The sequence below is a fragment of the Kogia breviceps genome, chromosome 18 (genome assembly GCF_026419965.1).
Source record: "Kogia breviceps isolate mKogBre1 chromosome 18, mKogBre1 haplotype 1, whole genome shotgun sequence".
Lineage (NCBI taxonomy): Eukaryota > Metazoa > Chordata > Mammalia > Artiodactyla > Physeteridae > Kogia > Kogia breviceps.
This window is the reverse complement of record NC_081327.1, coordinates 53,870,027-53,887,538: the sequence shown is the minus strand read 5'-3', so window position 1 is coordinate 53,887,538 and position 17,512 is coordinate 53,870,027. Positions and strand designations below refer to the sequence as shown.

Sequence of the window (17,512 nt, the reverse complement as noted above, 5' to 3'; positions counted from 1 at the left end):
AAAAGAATCTTTTCCAGCCCTTATCTGAAATAGATATTTTTAGTTATCTTTGTGTGGTGGACAGAAATTTAGTCTCTTTTCTTTTTCAGTTCTCAACGTTATACACATTTTACAATGTTACTTTATGTAAGCACCTTTCTAATGGTGGTTCTTTCTAATGGTGGTTCTTTCTAATGGTGCTTCTTTCTAATGGTGCTTCTTTCTAATGGTGCTTCTTTCTAATGGTGGTTCAATGCTCTGTAGACTTGCTGAGTCGCAGCGCGCTTACCGTCTCTTCTTGCTTGAACAGTTAGGTGGTTTTCAACTGGAGACATCTCACGGAATATCTTTGTATATATCGTTTTCTTTTGTTCTGAATTATTAACATAAACTCCCCGGATTAGAATCCCAAGTAAGAGGGCACGAACCTTATTAACGGCTCTTGGTTTGTAACACCAGATTCTTTCCAAGAGAGGTGCGTCAGCACAGACTGCCACTGACGGGCCGTGGGTACGTAGGGGTAGTGTCTCTGCTCTGGTGGTATGTCCTTTTTCCCCAGTTGCATGAGGTTTTAAAATATTGAGATAAAGTTCACATGCCATAAAATGCACCCTTCTAAATTGTGCAGTTCAGTGGTTATTAGTATATTCACAAGTAGTGATGCAACCATCATACTGGATAATTCCAGAGCATTTTCATCACTTGAAGGAGAAACCCCTGTTAACACTTCCCATTCCCCCTCCCCAAGACCATGGCATTTCCTAATCCCCTTCTGTCTCCGTGGAGTTACCTCTTCTGGACGTTTCCTGTAAATGGAGTGGTATGTTACGTGGTCTTTGTGACTGGCCTCTTTCACTGAGCGTAATGTCTTTAAAGAGGCTCATCTGCGTTGCAGTGTATACGGTGCTTCCCTCCTTTTCATGGCTGAAAAGTGGTTCATTGTATGGGTGAGACCCCGCTTTGTCAGTCGGTGGACATTTGGTTTGTTTCTACATGGTTCATCTTTTAACTTAAAATCTACCGGGGGTAGTCGGTACCTTGTTTAATGGTTGGTAAGGTGCGTATCTGCATGTTTGTTTACTGATTGTATTTCCTCTTGTGTGCATTCGTGTTTCATTTCCTTGTGGCCCATGTTTCACTAGAATTTAGCTTGTCCCTGTCCGTCCGAACAAGATCTTCATTTCATAGAGAGATTAACCGCTGCTGTGTGTCACGCAGAAACATTGCCCAGATTTTTGTTTTCTTGTCTCTTTAATATTAGAGGTGGTTCAAAAACCGGGGGGGGGGGGGGGGGTTCTGTAAAAGTTTCACCTTTTCATGAATTTTCATCTTTTGTGAGTTCTTCTGTTTCAAAAATTAGAAGCTTATCCCTCCAGAAATATAAGAAAAATCTCAGTTTTATTTTCTACTCACTTTCCTTTTATGCTTGTTAAATATTTAATGTTTCACCTGTGTTGAGTTAACTTGATATGCATTACAAGCGATGGATGAAAGTTAATTTTCTTCTCTATTGTTAACCAGTGGTCCGAAAAGCACTTTTATTAAAAATCCCTGTCCTTTCTCATTGATCGTGATGCTGTGCCCTACGAATATTTTTCTTCTTTTTCACAGATTTTTTTTTAACATGCTGCCTTGCTTGGGTGGAGTAGGTCGTTGCGCTCTGGCTTGTGAGGGAGATGAGTAGTTCAGGTTAGCTTGAAACGTCGGCGCGCTGTGCGAGCGGATGTGCGTTTCCCGTCTCGTGCTTCCCCCTCGCCTCCCCCCAAGCCCGGAGAGGCCTCCTCTGGGCGCCGTGCCGATCCCGCCTGCCCGCTCGCTGCCTCAGAACCTGACTGGTGACAGCTCGCAGCCATGTCGTGTTGTTATTTCATTCCTTTCAGGCACTGTGATTCTTTAAGTAAGCGCGCAGCCAGTTGAGATCTAACCCCAAACCGGGGAATAGTCTTTTCTGTAAGTTCTCCGCAGGTGCAAGCTCTCGGTCAAGCCGTGTGTGTCCGCAGCCCCCGCCTCCTTTTAAGCTTGCGGGGAACTTGTCTTGGAAGCTGAAGTTGGTCAGCGGCGGTGTCCCTAGGCCCCTCCGGTGGGTGAGGACCTGGTGCTGCACGGCGGCCTTGGGCACGGGCCGCGCGGGCGGTGACCCGGACGGAGCTTCTCACCCGAGCCTCTGCCTTTTCCTCCCGCAGCCCGAGTGGCAGCCCTACTTACCGCAGAACGGCGACAGCATCGAGGTGGCTTTCTCTTACTCCTCAGTGCTGTGGCCTTGGTCGGGCTACCTGGCCATTTCCATCTCCGTCACCAAGCAGGCCGCCTCCTGGGAAGGCGTCGCGCAGGGGCACGTCACAGTCACCGTGGCTTCCCCGGCGGAGGTGGACGTACGTGTGCGCGCGGGGGCTCGTGGGGAAAGGGGGACGCGCCCGGCGCTGGGCGGTGAGGCGCCGTGCACGGGGGTCCTGGCCCGGCGAGCGGGGGGGGGGGGGGGTGTCGCGGCCCGCTTGGTGAACGGGGCGTGGGTGGGCTCTTCTGTGCCAAATTTCAGGCTGAAAATGATTGTAAAACGTAGGGCTCGTGCTATGCAGTCTTAGGAACCCCGCACCTGAGATTTGAATTCTGAAACCATTCATAATTGAATTCATAGTTCTGAACGGAATTCATTGTGATACACGAACGTCCTCTGCTACCGTTTTTGTGAGAAATGCTTGTGTTCTGTTTGGGTTAAATTGATAAATAGAAGAGAGGTTTCCGACCCGGAAACCTGAAAGCTGCTTCTGAGCCACAGGGACGTTCTAAATTTCTTCTCTCCGTTTCAGTCAAACAGTGGTGCAGAGCAGACGTCAACGGTGAAGCTCCCGATTAAGGTGAAGATAATCCCCGCCCCTCCTCGAAGCAAGAGGGTCCTCTGGGACCAGTACCACAACCTGCGCTACCCGCCCGGCTACTTCCCCAGGGATAACCTGAGGATGAAGAACGACCCTCTGGACTGGTGAGTGGCCGCCACAGCCGGCGCCCGTCCCCGCCACCGCCCCCGTCCTTCCTCGGCGGTGACGTGAGGTCACCTGCGGGGGGCCACCCTCGTCCGCTCCCGGCACGCCTGCGTCGCCGCGCCGAACTTGCGCGGCGCACGTGGCTGCTGGCCTTGCCCGCGCCGCCGCTCCAGTGCCGCTTCAGTGCCCTTTACGGAGCGCTGCCCGGCCTGCGCCGTCTCGTCACCTTACCTCCCTCGTGCTTGCGCCGCGCAGGTGATTTCCTGTCCGCACCCGCTTTGTGTGCAGCCCGGAGGGGGCTGCGGTGAGAGGCTGACTTCCGCGCCCGTGGACCGCCTCCCAGGCCTCTGCGGGCGGTGGAGCTGCTCCTTCAGCAACGCGCCCCGTGGCCACGCGGCTTCTATTCCGAGTAAGGAGTGTCGGCCTCAGCGCCGGGCTTCCTGTGTTTCAGGAACGGCGACCACATCCACACCAACTTCAGGGACATGTACCAGCACTTGAGGAGCATGGGCTACTTCGTCGAAGTCCTCGGCTCCCCCTTCACGTGCTTTGACGCGAATCAGTACGGTGAGGGGCGCGGGGTGCCGGGGAAGGAGGGTGGAGGCGGGGTAGGCTCCCCCGCGGCCGGCGGTGCCGGGGCCAGAGAGCGCGGCCCGGTTCCTAACGCTCAGCTGAAGTGAGAAGCTCTCACGGTCACCGCGGACGAGGGCGTTGGCGCGCTCCTGTCGTGTGCTTTGTGTTAAGTAAAAGAAACCCCGGCACAGAATCGTGCTCCTCCTCGGGTGAGTGAGTGTCCTTCACGTCGAGCATCGGCAGCGAGACAGGCCGCAGCTGGCCGGCGTCCGCGTGCTGTCGGACGCCGATCCCCTCTTTTTCAGCCCCTTCTAAAGCGGGCCGGGGCACAGGCCAGGGTACTGGAAGCCGGTACAGTAACTGGGGCCGTTGAGGCCCGTGCGGTGCGGGGCTCCGGGCGCGGCGACGCCCCGCGGCCGGGGTGGCCGTCCTCACCGCCGGGCGCTCTGGCCCTCAGGGACGCTGCTCCTGGTGGACAGCGAGGAGGAGTACTTCCCCGAGGAGGCGGCCAAGCTCCGGAGGGACGTGGACAGCGGCCTCTCGCTCATCGTTTTCAGCGACTGGTACAACACGTCCGTCATGAGGAAGGTCAAGTTTTACGACGAGAACACGAGGTACTGGTACGAAGTGGTATTTGGATGAGAAGTTTGACCTCCTGGGGGTGAAATTCCACCCAGCGCAGACGTAGATGGTTCGGCCCGTCGGGGGTCTTTCCGGCCGTCCGGTTCCCACGCCTGGCGAGGGCAAAGCCCTCTCTTCGTTGGCGGAGGCGTTCTTGAAAGTTGCCTGCGAAGGGAGTGAGCTGCTCACGGACCCACGTTCTGACTGGAAGGGTTCCTTGTCCTTGTTGATCTTAGACACTTCGGCTTTAAATTTCCGTTCAGTTCTTTCCCGCCCTCCCACCTCTCCTTTACCGAATCTGTGTACATTTAAATGCCCCAAGGAAGCGGTTATTTAAGGAAACCTTCCAGTCGACTGGTTACCGATGGAGATTCTTCCCAGCGTGTTAAGGATATCCCATCCTCATGACGTATGCTCTTTCCTTAGAGTCCGTGGCTTGAACTTCATAAGCTTCTTTCTTCCTTTACTGATCCTCTCGAGGTCTAGGCTCTGTATGCAGTGCGTTTATGTTAAATGGGGTGCATGTCACGAAATAAATTGAGCTTTGATTTATTCGGCACCCTGGCGGGAGCCTTTTTACATTGTTAGTCAAACCCGGGCAGTTAGGCTTGTGTTTTAGCTGAAACCTAGTGTGGAGGGACCGGACTCTGGTGGGAGAGGTCAGCTCTGTGACAGAAACGTCCAGTGTTTGTGGGACGCTTTGATGGCTCATTAAGCCTCTGTCACTTTCACAGGCAGTGGTGGATGCCAGACACCGGAGGAGCCAACATCCCAGCCCTGAATGAGCTGCTGTCCGTCTGGAACATGGGATTCAGCGATGGCCTGTACGAGGGGGACTTTACCTTGGCAAACCATGACAGTAAGGTTTTGTGTTTGTTCTTAGTAGGGCTCAGCATCCCCAGAGATGGGCCGGCAGAAGCCGTGCGTCTTTGAAGTCTGAGTTTCAGAGAGAGAGAGGATGATGTGATGTCACCTAAGTAAGCAGGGCCTGTGGAGAGAACTGTTCGGTGTCTCCACAAAGGGCACCCGTCACACTGGGTGTTAACCCCGGTTTTTGTCCAGAGTTTTAAAATGAAAATACTTCCTGCGAGCATTCCTAACTCTGGTACCACCTACAAGGTTCTTTGTGTCCTGTATGTTCCCAAATAGGTCATACCCTCCCAGGCCCCTGACAATGTATACGTTCTGTTTATGAAATAATTGCAGATCTCATTTAAGAAGTCCCCCCCACCTTTCGTGTTGGTGGCTAGTTTCTAAAACAATGTCTTGAACGTTACCGTCACTAACTCTGCTCATCCTGACTTAGGTTGTCCCCGAGTCTGACGGCTCCAACTTCTAAAATCTGCCCAGAAACCTTAGATTAATAGAATAATTCAGCTTGAATTTTGAGGTAATTACTTGAAGTTTGTGTGACCAGGCAATCATAGCAGCTCCTCTCTTAAGATTAGGAACGATTTTAGAAAATACATAACGTCTAAACATTGCATCTGTGGTAAATGAGTAGCTGCTGACGAAAGCATTCAGTGTTTCTAGGTTCTAACTTTGAACGACTGTTTTCTAGTGTATTATGCGTCGGGGTGCAGCATTGCTAAATTTCCAGAAGATGGCATAGTGATAACACAGACATTTAAGGACCAAGGTAAGGGATGCTATTCGTATACTTTCTGGTTTCCCTTTTTCTTTCTTTCACATTTTTTAATCACAGTTCTATTACATGGCATTCACCTACCATAACATTCACCCTTTTAAAGTGTGCAGGTCAGTGATTTTTAGCGTTTCCACAAGTTGTGCGGTCATCGCCACCATCTAATTCCAGAACATCTTCGTCACCAGAAAAGAAACCCCGTACCCATTAGCAGTTTGGATTTTTAAAAAATTATTTGCAGTATGTGTATGGTACTTCAGGTGAGACGTCTTGTGTAATATGTGCTGGGGGATACGCAGAAAGATAAGACAGTCTCTTGCTGCTAATTGGAATATGTGTGTAGTGACCACTGCAGAATAAGTTGACTTTCCTACAGGAGACGAGGGGCTTTTGAATATTTGTAGGGGTATTTTTTAAGACTCTCTTGAAAGTCGCTTGAAATTTTTGTTACTATTTAGGAATTGTTCTGCTCTGTGATTGCCAGATTACTAAAATTTTAGAAGAATGTCGACTGTGCTTTGAACTCCTTAACTGTGTAAACATAAAGAATATTACAGGCATCTCCTACAGTTCCCTGAAGAAGTAGAAGGGAGAAAAGGCCTTTACGTTCAGCTTTGCCTTTTTACTACAGGCAGCCGTCACCTAGGCAGGCGGACGATGCCGTGTCCCCTGGCGTCAGTGCCTGTGACGCTGCCGGGCGCGCCGAGCAAAGCGGGGTGCCCCGGGCTGCCCCTGCCCCTCCCGAAGGTGGCAGCCGCCCCTGTCCTGCCCGGGGTGCTCTTCCCCCAGCCCCGCCCTCCAGAGTTGGGGTTCCGCACCCTGTGTCCCTCCTGCCTTGCCGAGGCTGTGGGAGCGCCTTCCATGACCAGCGTGATGGGCTCGTGGAAACTCACGGGCTGGGTCCACTCCCTCGTGCAAGCTGATGTTTTCTGTTTCGGAATGGAAGGCCCCCTTCCTTGTGGAGTTTGTCATTTTCTGTAATCGGAAGTCGGGGACAGTTTCCCTCGTTGAACCTGACAAGAAGTCAGGATTTCTCACGCGTCGGTTTGTGTCTGCAAGGTATAATTTACTTCTGTGGTGCCTGGAAGGGGCTCTTTCCTTCCAGTCAGGGCAGAGTCAGTCAGGAAGTAGTTCTGTGTTCATAAGGGTATATTTTAACTCTAAGAACATAAGTGATCCCGTCTTCCCAGTCCCCTGGCACAATTTACCTTGGGTTAGTAATTCCTTCTGAGATCTGTTGCTCACAGGGCAGTGTTGCTTCTGGAAACTCCCCTGGGGTGAAGGCCGTGGTCTCCCTGTCAACTTGTTGCCATCTGGTAGCTCCTTTTTTTTTTTGTGGGGGGAGAGGAATCAAAAGTAGGTTTAAGGGTGCATACTTTATCTTGGTGTTCTGCTAGCCTGAAAATGGAAATTAATTACCTGGGAATCCTTTTTAAGGGACTTTTTATTTCCAGACAGGCTTTAAGTTGAGTAATCTTTTGGGTACAAAATAGGAATTTGAAAATCCGGGTCATGCTGGATCAAAAAGGACCCTATTGTCAGAAACAAAACTGTCAAACCACGAGGCCAAGTGTGGGAATATACGTGTACATGTATGTGAACTTCGCTACAGCCCGGATTAGTGGCGCTTTATATGTTGTTTTCTTATCCTAACAGTCGGCACTGCTGCGGTTATTGGGTTTTGCTGTGGGTTTTTTTTGCAGGGGGCTCATGTGGACTACATGTCAAGGTCAAGGCGCAGCTGGAAAATGGTTCATTCCTCCACAGAACTTGTCACCGCTGTTTCTGTTGTGTTGTTTTAGGATTGGAGGTCTTAAAGCAGGAAACGGCGGTTGTTGAAAACGTCCCCATTTTGGGGCTGTATCAGATCCCGGCCGAGGGTGGAGGCCGGATCGTGCTGTACGGAGACTCCAACTGCTTGGATGACAGTCACCGACAGAAGGGTGAGAAGTGCTGGTGCGGCTGCAGCGGGTGGGCCTGGGTGGCTTTGAGGCTCCTGCCCCTTCTCCCCCTTGTCCCCGCACAGGCACCGTGAGATGCCGGTACACAGAGGCCGCGCAGGGGAGCCAGGTGCTTGGGCTGTTTTGATAGGTGTCTCGGGCTGGGCGTGTTTAATAAGCAAAACGAGAGCGCGCTCTCAGGCCGCGCTGCCCTCCCCTCCACGCTTGTGCCGAGGCCGGCGGAGGCCAGGCGCCGTGTTCTGGTGGGGAGGCCAGTGTACCCGGTCTCTGCCCACCCCCCCCGGCGCCCCGCTCTGGAGGCCGTGTCCTCGCGCTGCTGCGCAGGCCCCTCTCGGGTCTGACCCAGCCTCGTCCAGCACTTGGCCCTCATCCCAGACTCGGGAGTGGCGGCCCTCGTGAGGGGTGCTCGGTATCATCGCTGGGTGTGAGGTGGGGGCAGAGATGGGCCACCGGTCCTTAGCGCCCCTCCTCTTCCTCGGCCTCTCTCCACGCACCTTCAGACCCGGGGGTTTGAGCTCGGCCGAAGACTTCCACTTTTCTCAGTGTGTAAAGGAGGCATATGGACGGGTGCAAGTGTTCCGTCTCTTTGCTGAGATGAGGGCCAGACCGGGGCCAGAACCTAGTCTTTCAGGTCCCTGAGGACGGGGGCAGGAGGGGCTGGGGGAGCCATGTCCTCGTGTGCGGGCAGAGGGGCCGAGGCGGCTTGAGCGCGAGCTGGGCGTCTGCGCTGCGTCCGTCCCGCCCTCTCTCTCCCTCTCTCGCTCTCTGTGGTGTGAGGGGTAAGTGAGTACGTTCCTAGCATTTCACATCAATCCATAGAACGTTTTCTTTTAAAACAATCAAAAGTGAAGGGTAAAGGTATCGTTGAAAGGAGATTAATGCTTTATTTCTACAGAGATTGTCTTAAGACCTGCGATCTCTGGTGTGTCTTTATGAAAACTGTAAATTCCCGAGAGACTGTCCTGGTCCTTACACTTCCCATGTCTGCCTGGAGGAGCTCTGGGGGCCGGGGCCGCTTGACTGGGGGCTCCGTCGGGAGACGAGTGCGTCCTGCCGCCCCCTCTCTGTGACCCTCAGCCCGTCTGCGCTGCTGTTGATGGGATGCGGGGAGGTGGCCGCGGGGGAGCAGTGATCCCCGGTGTGAAGTCCACGCAGCTCCTCATCTCCCGAGAGGAAGGGTCCGTCCGTGTGGCCCTGAGACGGAGGCTGCTGAGTGCAGCCCAGCACCTAGACTCCCTGGGATGGCCCCCCAAATAACTGAGCATCTTCAGCTTTCCTACTTTGTGGTCGGGGCCCGCTGACTCGGGGCGGCCCGAGCTGCTGGACTTTGTACTTGCGTTGACCTTGAACCCGCCTCCCTGTGGCGTGCACCCGCTGGTCCTGGCTCTACCCTCACCTGAAAATCTAGATCCCTCCCCCAGGGCGGCCTGCGGGCATTGGCGGGAGCTTTGGTGCCCGCTTCTCCCCTCCTCTCTCGCAGACCCCCGATCTCCGGGCGGTTCTGCTCTCTGGTGGCACGTGGTCCCACCGTCCCTGTGGGAGCCCCTTCTGTCCTTGTCGTGAGGAACCCAGAACCGAGGGGCGCCTGGTGGCTGGGAGTGAGGCCCGCGTGGGCTGCCGCTGACCGTGGAGGACGCGAGTGTCTCACGGACAGGGCTGTACTGGGACCCGACCTTCTGCCATCCCGTTTCCCCCTTGTTCGGGGGCCAGCTTTGATTTTCCTGTAGAGGTCATTGTTAGCAGATCTGGTTGCTAAGCAGCCTGTTGCTGAACCCACAGACTGCTTCTGGCTCCTGGACGCGCTCCTGCAGTTCACGTCGTACGGGGTGACGCCCCCCAGCCTCAGCCACTCGGGGGCTCGGCAGCGCCCCCCCAGCGGAGCGCGCTCGGTGGCTCCGGAGAGGATGGAAGGTGAGTGGCCGTGGGGGGCGCCCGCCCCTGCCCGTGTCATCCCACGAGAGGGGCTCCCGCAAGACGGGCTCTTGGGAGGAGCGGCCGGCAGTTCAGAGCGCTCTCCAGGTACCAGGCGCCAGGCCGGGGCTGCTCACAGGGATTGCTCTCTGGACCCTCTCGGGACCCTTGACAATAGGTGCTTCTTTCCGGTTCACAGAAGAGACAGGGCCCCAGGTCGCCTAGCGGATGACAGCGTGGTGGCCGCGCGGCCCGAGCCCCCTCCCCCCAGGCTGTCCCTGGGCGCTCGGTGCGAGCCGCGGTGTGGTTCTGAACGTCCCAGGGGCCGCGTTTAAGGACCAAAAAGAAAGAGGTTGATAAGTTCATTGTGATAAAACTCTTCAGCCCCTTTCACCAGAACACCCTTATTTAAACACGTGACACCCACCCTCTCAGTCGCTCAGTAGCTGCGTGTGGGCGGTGGCTGCAGTAAGGGACAGCACAGATCTGAGAAGCAAAAAGAATTCTGAATTTTGAAACTGCAGATTTTCTTTTTGTCCTGAGCATTAACTATTTGAAAAGAGGAAGCTGTTTCCACGAAGTGTATCTGCAGGTTAGACTTCTTGAGTATAGCCTAGTGCGTGTCTCTCCGGTCAGTGGGGCGGCCCGGCCGCTGCTGTGTGTGCAGCGTGGCCACGTTAGAGGGTGCGGCTGTCCTGATCTGTTCGCTCACCCTCGGCAGCAGCCAGGCCTCGCCCCTGAGCACCTGGCGGGCAGCTGAGCAGCGCGTGGGGTGGGCCTGACGGCCGGGAAGCAGACAGACAACTAATGAAGCCTTGTTTTCCCCCTGCATCTTCTTAACGGCGATGGCCCGGTTGTCGGCGTGGCTGCTGCCCAGGGAACCACCTGCACCGATACTCCAAGGTCCTTGAGGCCCGGCTGGGAGGCCCTGAGCCTCGGGCACTGCCCGCCTGTCCGCACCTGTCATGGGCCAAGCCGCAGCCTTTGAATGAGACGGCTCCCAGGTTGGTGACACTGTGCTTTTCCACTCTTTCTGCTGGGCATTGCCTTTTTTTTAAAAAAATAAGAGGGAGCGGAATTTTACTGACATCATTATGGAATAATCAAGTCTAGCTTGTCATTTTGTGATGGTTTTCTAAATTAGCGAACTCCCGTATTGACCTTCAGAGTTATGCACCCTGGTGGTATGCTGCATAAAACGTGCTTTGGGTAATTAGCCTCCCGTTAGGTTTGGTTGGCTCTTGGTGAAAAAGCTTGTGATCTGACAGTGATGTCCCCGTGAAGGGAAGCTCTGGCTCCTTTAGTTCGAGGTTCGGGAGTTGAGCGCTCCCCGTGTGCCGTGTTGATTCTGGGATACAGACGGGGTCTTTCTGTGTCACACCCGGGGGCAGAGACTTCAGGAGTAGGTCTGGGTTCTGGCCTGTCACCGGGCCCGGAGTTGCGTCTGTGCCCTCACCCTGGGCTGAGTGTCATCCCTGGTAAAGTGACCTCTTAACCATGACAGACGCTGTTGATCTGCCTGCTTCTCCAGCCTGTCAAGCTCAGCCTCTTCATTTCTGTCGTTTCCTTTCAGAAGCCAAAAATTGAGTGACCCCTGCTGTTTCTCTGTTCGGGCGGAAGAGCCAGCTCAGGCCGCTGGTTCCAGGCTTTCTCTAGATCAGTCCCTCTCCCTGTGTCTCTCCTGGGCATGCCTGGCCCCAGCAGGACAACTTCCTGCTCTGGTGGGGAGATTTGAGGTCCTGGTACGGTGACGCAGTGGCCCGTGCTCTGGGCGTGGCTGTGGGAGCAGCCCCCCCGCCAGGGCCTCTGCTCCCCTGAGTGGCGCCGCGAGCAGCTCTTTCCACTCACAGGCAACACGCCTCACGCACGCGGCACGTCCCCCTCGAGGGGGGCCCCTGCCTCCTCTCCCCCACCAGCCTGCCCACTTTGTTTGGGTCTCCGTGTGTGCAGGTGTTGGGGGGTGTGTGGCAGGGCACGGGGGGCCACTGTCTACCTTGTGAGCCACGAAGAGGGGGCTGCCTGCAGGAGGCCCCGGAGCTTCCCTTGCTCTGCCGTTGCCGTGAACAGAAGCACTGAGTGCGCCGCTCGCTCAGCGAGTGGAGAGCACGTCGTCTTCAGAGCACGCTTGATGGAAAACAGAACTGTAGATTCATCACGCTCTCTGCTCGTCAGCACTCTTGGTCTTGAAACTTTAATTACTGAGTACTTTTCCATTTCAGTTACCGTGCCATCATTTAAAAATTTGTGGTACGGTTCCATTTTTACATCTCATTTATTTATAACCTATCATCATCCTAGTATCCAAACCAGACTTGAACTCCAGCTGTGGTCAGCAGTTCACGCCCAGTGGACACTGGCTGTTGGCAAAGGTTCCTGAAACCCAGTTATTCTCCACAGTGCTGCTCAGGGCTCTGAGAATAGATAACAGTATCCTTGGTGTCTGCGTGTCCACATCGAACAACGCATCAAGTCCCAGCCTGGCCCGTCAAGGATGCTGATGCTGTGCAGCTCCTAGAATTTGATTTTCACTGTCGCTCTCTAGAATTCCTTCTTGGGCTTCCCTGGTGGCGCAGTGGTTGAGAGTCCGCCTGCCGATGCAGGGGACGCGGGTTCGTGCCCCGGTCCGGGAGGATCCCACATCCGGGAACCCGTGAGCCACGGCCGCTGCGCCTGCGCGTCCGGAGCCTGTGCTCCGCAACGGGAGAGGCCACAGCAGTGAGAGGCCCGCGTACCGCAAAAAAAAAAAAAAAAAAAAAAAAAAAGAATTCCTTCTTAATACACCCACCAGGCTTCACCTTTATCTCACATCTCACATCTTGTTGAAAACTGTTTTCAGTTCTCATCGACCTAGATCTAGGTCTAGATTCTGAATGTCTGAAGCGATGCGAGACAATGTCAGAGAGCCCTGGAAAGGCTCAGGGTCCGTCAGGCCAGTGCTGAGTGCAGGCGTCCACTCCGTTCCTGAATCCAGGACTCATTTCCCGGTGTCGTTGCTGGGCGTCAGGCATCTGTACCCAGAGCAGCTGCAGGAATGTCAGACCTGTAAGGAGCCCCTGGGTGAGGCTAACCTTCTGTCCTCCCATGGGGACGTTGTGAAATTCTCAGATAATAATGTGGTGCACTGTCACCCCATCTGCTCAACGAGAAGGGGCCACTGCCAGGTAATTAAATTCCAGAACAGGAAAGCACCGTGAGAATTAACATACAGCCCCATGTATAGTCACCTGCATGGTTATAAAGCTTAAATGTCATTGATTCTGTAACTTAGCATTGTCAGTTTAATTTTCAGACTGATTAAACCTGAAAAGTAAAGTTAAATTATATAAAATAGAACAGGTTATGATACTCGGCATTTTCCGAGCAGTTGCCCGGTTGGACGGGCAAGATAGCAGCTTATCTGTTTCCTGCTCGGAAAACCTCTTTACGGGGCCAGTGTCTGTCGGCTTCCCGCTGACCTTCATCCTGATTGCTGATAGAACTGAACTCTTTGCTCTCTCTTGGCCAAAGTGAGAGATGGGCCAGCAATTTCCAAATGAATGAGAAGAGAAAAATGGCGAATTCATAATTTACAAGCATATTTTATTCTTTTCCCCGATTTTAGCCACAGCAGTCTTCAGATTTTCCATTCGCACTCTGCTCTCGTCTCTGTGTCTTTCCAGGCTGCTCTTGGCAGTATACCAGCCTCTCTTCCTCAGTTACAAGTTACGTTGGCCTGAACAAGTTCTTCTTCAGATCTTAGAATTAGCGATATGAACAGTGGTGCCATCGTAGCAAGTCCGGTACCTTTTGCAAAGCGCGTGTGTTTCCTTTCTTCGTCATTGTGGCCCCGCGGGCTAGGCAGGTGCTCACTCCTTTATCCCCATGCTTTCTGTCCACGCCTCGGTTACTTGTGTGTCTGCCTTGTTCTGCCTCCTGAGCGCGGTGTCCTGGAGGGCCAAGGTGACGGCTGGCCCCTGCCACCGGGTCCGCCCCCTCTGCCGCCGTGGTTTGCGTCCGTCAGAGAGCAGCGCCCACGGCTCTCCCGCCTCGCGGTGGAGACGGCGCGTCTTCCAGCCGGGCCGTGTCCCCTCGCCTGCAGCCGCCGGCTCCTTTCAGGGGTTACGTGTGGTTTGCTCTCCTCCTGCTGGGTGACGTTTCTGGTTTAGGCCAAGGCAAGCTCGAGTTGCTGGTGGTGTAAACCCTCTAGAACGGAACCTTGTGTGCACGGACTTTACTTGACGCTCTTGTCTCGGGGCCTGGAAGTGTGCTTGCAGATGTCCACGCTCGTGTTTAGGTAGACGTAGATGGGACGTCATTTCACGTTACTGTTTAAATCACTTTCTGTTTCTTAGGGATTGGCTCAGCTTCCTTGGGCCAGTACAGTTGCTTATTTTTATTTTGTTTGAATCCGTTTTCCTGAAGTAATCTTTGGAAACACCAGAAGTTACTCTCCATCGACCTGGACAAGGTGGTGTTACCCAGCTTCCGATCGAACCGCCCTCAAGTGAGACCCTTGTCTCCGGGAGAGAGTGGAGCGTGGGACATTCCCGGAGGTCAGTTCTTCGCTGTTTTACTGTTGGGCTGAATCGTACTATGGTTTGTTCTCAAGAGCCGCCCTCCGTCCCCCAGGAGGTGGGCCAGGCCGTTCGCGTCTCTGCCTTCCTGGGACCATGGGGGTCCTGGCTTTCTTCGTGGTACAAATCAACAAGGCCAGAAGCAGACCTAAAGGATTAACGTGTTGTCGCCTCTTAGAAAATTCTACTTGAATTTTCAAATTAGAATTTCTTTTATGATGTCCGTCTGTCACAGCATGGCCCCTGAACCCTCAACCCAGACGTCTTCACCGATTCTCTGCCCCGGCCCCCCTAGGATGGGACTTCCCTGAGCTGGGATTCTCAGTTAAATGTGGGGTGTCCCTCACCCCAAGTGACATCAGATGGTGCCCCCCCACCCGCCACATAGTGGCCTTGGCCTCACTGGACTGTCGGGGACACGTTGTCCTTTATCTGGGATGGTTGGACCAAGTCACCCCAGCGGAGCGTGGGCTCCTCTTGTGTCCCGGGAATGCCCGTGCTCTTGCACGAGTTTACGGCTCCTCAGGGGCACCTCTCCTGGTGTTAGGGGTCGGCCGGGAACCCCAGGGATCGGGAAGGGGTACCCTGGCCCGCGTGGTCCTACCCTGGGGACTTGGTGTGCTGACGTCAAGCTCCCGAGGGCCGTGCCTGCAGGTCCCGGGGTGCACTGATGAAGGTTAGTTCTGGAACCCCGGCGTCGCTCAGTTCCAGAGCCGTGTGACAGCACAAACCCAGGTTCTTCCGAGGGCCGCTCTCAGTTCCCGACCACGTGTCCCGTCCGCGGGAGGCCTTCCCAGCGGCGGGAGCGTGGCCGGCCGTCCTCACCTTCCCGCCAGGCCGCCTCCCTCTTCCCCCGGTCCAGCCAGTGTAACACCAGCACCTAGACTTGTCCGTCTTCCGTGTTTTTCACGATAACAGAGATCGGGCGCCCCCGTTGCAGGTGACCCGCGGCAGCAGGAGGGCCACGCTGGCTTCCGAGGGAGCACAGGTGGGGAGGCGGGGCGGAGACCTCACGCCCCACCCCCGGCCCCGGGAGGCCCTCGCCTGAGAGTTTGGGCGCACCTCTCTCTCATTCTTCCTCTGGGTCACCGCGAGCCCAGCTCGTCTCGGAGGCACAGAGGCCGCGGCCATGTGGGCTGACCGTCCCCCGCTGTCCTCCTGCAGGGATCATGCCTGGCCGCTACAACCAGGAGGTGGGCCAGACCATTCCCGTCTTCGCCTTCCTGGGAGCCATGGTGGTCCTGGCTTTCTTCGTGGTGCAGATCAACAAGGCCAAGAGCAGGCCAAAGCGGAGGAAGCCCAGGGTGAAGCGCCCGCAGCTCGTGCAGCAGGTTCACCCGCCAAAGGCCCCCTCGGTGTGACGTCCGCCCGGCTGGCTCTGAGCACCGGGGAGCGCCTTCGAGGGTGGCTGCGGCAGGCGGGCGGAGCCGTGGGCTCCCGGGGGCCCCCTGCTCGAAACGCTCTGAGAGCCTGTGCTGAGCGGGCCTCCCCCGGCGAGGAGCGCCGGCTCGCGGTGGGTCGTGCGGGGCACGGGGCCGTGGGAGGGCCCCGCGGGGCAGCCTGGAGTCAGACCTCGCCGGCCGCCCGTGCACCAAAGACTCGGACCGCTTCCGAAGGCCGTCGGGGAGGAAACGGCTCTGACCAAGCTAGATGTGCTCCATAAAGGCTATTTTCTATATTTATTGTTGGGGAAAAGTCACTTTAAAGACTTGTGCTGTATGGAAGCAAAGCTATTTTTTTTGTCAACGGAACGCAGTTTTTTTACTATTACATCATGAGGAATGACACAGACGCCGTGATCTCCTTTTTGATGAGAGGACAGGTGAAACATAGCCCTTCGCTTTATTTTTATAAGTATCAACTGCCATCGTGTTTTGTAATTTGGGTCTTGATTTCACCATTGTTGGTGAAGAAAATTTTCAATAAATACGCATTACCTGTATGAAGCTAAAAAGTGTGTAACGGGCTCTTGCCCACCTGTCCGCTTCTCTTTGATGACAACCTGGGATGGCTTCTGAGTCAGCCTGTTAAATATTTTTTTGCGATGTAATTCACGTCCTACAAAATTCTGTTTAAGAGTGTACAGTTCAGTGGGTTTTAGTATATTCCAAGGTTGTGCAACCATCACCGCTCTAATTCCAGAACGTTTTCATCGCCTCTGAAAGAAACCTCCTACCCAGCAGCCAGTCAGCCCCTGTTCCCTCCTCCCACAGCCCCAGGCAACCACTGATTTGCTGTCTCTATGAATTTGCCTAATCTGAACATTTCATGAAAAGGGCGTCGTATAATACATGGCCTTGGCGGACTGGCTGCTCTCACGGAGCGCGTCTTAGTGGTTCACCCATGTTGTAGCTGTCTCCGTACTTCCCTCCTTTCTAGACCTGAATGACGCCCCGTCGTAAGGATGGGTCTTATGTTGTTTATCCGCACTTGATGGACCACTGAGCTGTTTCCACTTTTCGTCTGTTGTGAATAGTGTTGCTTTGAGCGTGCAGGTACCATTTCTAGTGTGGACATAAGTTTTCATTTCTGTTGGGTTGGCACCGAGGAGTATTAAAATCCTGTAGTTGTAGGCTTCACTTTTTGAGGAACTGCCAAACTCTTTTTCCAAAGCTGCTTCACCGTTTTACATTCCCACCAGCAGTGTATGAGGGTCCCAGCTTCTCTACATTCTCACCAACAGTTGCTGTTGGTGAGGATGTAGAGAAGTTACCCATTTTTCTGACGATAGCCCTCTAGCGGGCGTGAAGTGACACCTCATTGTGGTTTGATTTGCATTTCCCTAAAGACAATGATGTTGAGCATCTTTTCATGTGTTCATTGGACATTTTTATGTCTTCTTTGGAGAAATGTCCATTTCGATCCTTTACCCATTTTTTAATTGAGTTGTCTTTTTATTGACTTGTAAGAGTTCTTCGATATCTTCTGGATGAAAGTCCCTTATGAGATACATGACTTGCAAATCGTTTCTTTCATTCTGTCTGTTGTCTTTTCACTTTCCTGACGGTATACTTACAAGCATAAGAGTTTTTCATTTTGATGAAGTCCTTTTTATGTATCAGGGGCCATTTCTGAGAGAGAAACCATTGCCTAACCCAAGGCAGCCTGTTAAGTTTTAACCCTTGCCTGTACAGTGTTTCCTGTGCTCCAAGTGGCCAAACATCAGCTTTCAGGTCATAGGTGAGGACAGACTGACCGGAAAGGACAGAGGTCCTGTGGGATCGGGGTGCTGGTGAGGTCCTGGGAAGAGAAAGGCCCAGGCCGAGGGATGAGGGAGGAGCTGCCAAC

The 17,512-nt window shown here is 54.1% G+C and overlaps 1 protein-coding gene across 2 annotated transcripts in view; it reads left to right on the top strand.

Moving 5' to 3' along the window:
• MBTPS1 (membrane bound transcription factor peptidase, site 1) overlaps nucleotides 1-16,178 on the top strand; it is a 36,931-nt gene extending 20,753 nt beyond the window's left edge. Inside the window, exons 12-22 of one of the 2 annotated variants that reach the window (XM_059045534.2) lie at nucleotides 2,163-2,351; nucleotides 2,787-2,959; nucleotides 3,412-3,527; nucleotides 3,991-4,147; nucleotides 4,889-5,013; nucleotides 5,716-5,793; nucleotides 7,602-7,742; nucleotides 9,540-9,671; nucleotides 10,549-10,675; nucleotides 14,073-14,203; nucleotides 15,389-16,178. In XM_059045534.2, the coding sequence (XP_058901517.1) occupies nucleotides 2,163-2,351; nucleotides 2,787-2,959; nucleotides 3,412-3,527; nucleotides 3,991-4,147; nucleotides 4,889-5,013; nucleotides 5,716-5,793; nucleotides 7,602-7,742; nucleotides 9,540-9,671; nucleotides 10,549-10,675; nucleotides 14,073-14,203; nucleotides 15,389-15,585 (1,566 nt within the window). In that variant the 3' untranslated portion in view covers nucleotides 15,586-16,178. Of the gene's footprint in view, nucleotides 1-2,162; nucleotides 2,352-2,786; nucleotides 2,960-3,411; nucleotides 3,528-3,990; nucleotides 4,154-4,888; nucleotides 5,014-5,715; nucleotides 5,794-7,601; nucleotides 7,743-9,539; nucleotides 9,672-10,548; nucleotides 10,676-14,072; nucleotides 14,204-15,388 lie in introns of both variants that reach the window. The other variant, XM_067020207.1, reaches the window with a different exon arrangement.
• The last annotated feature ends 1,334 nt before the right edge of the window (nucleotides 16,179-17,512 follow it).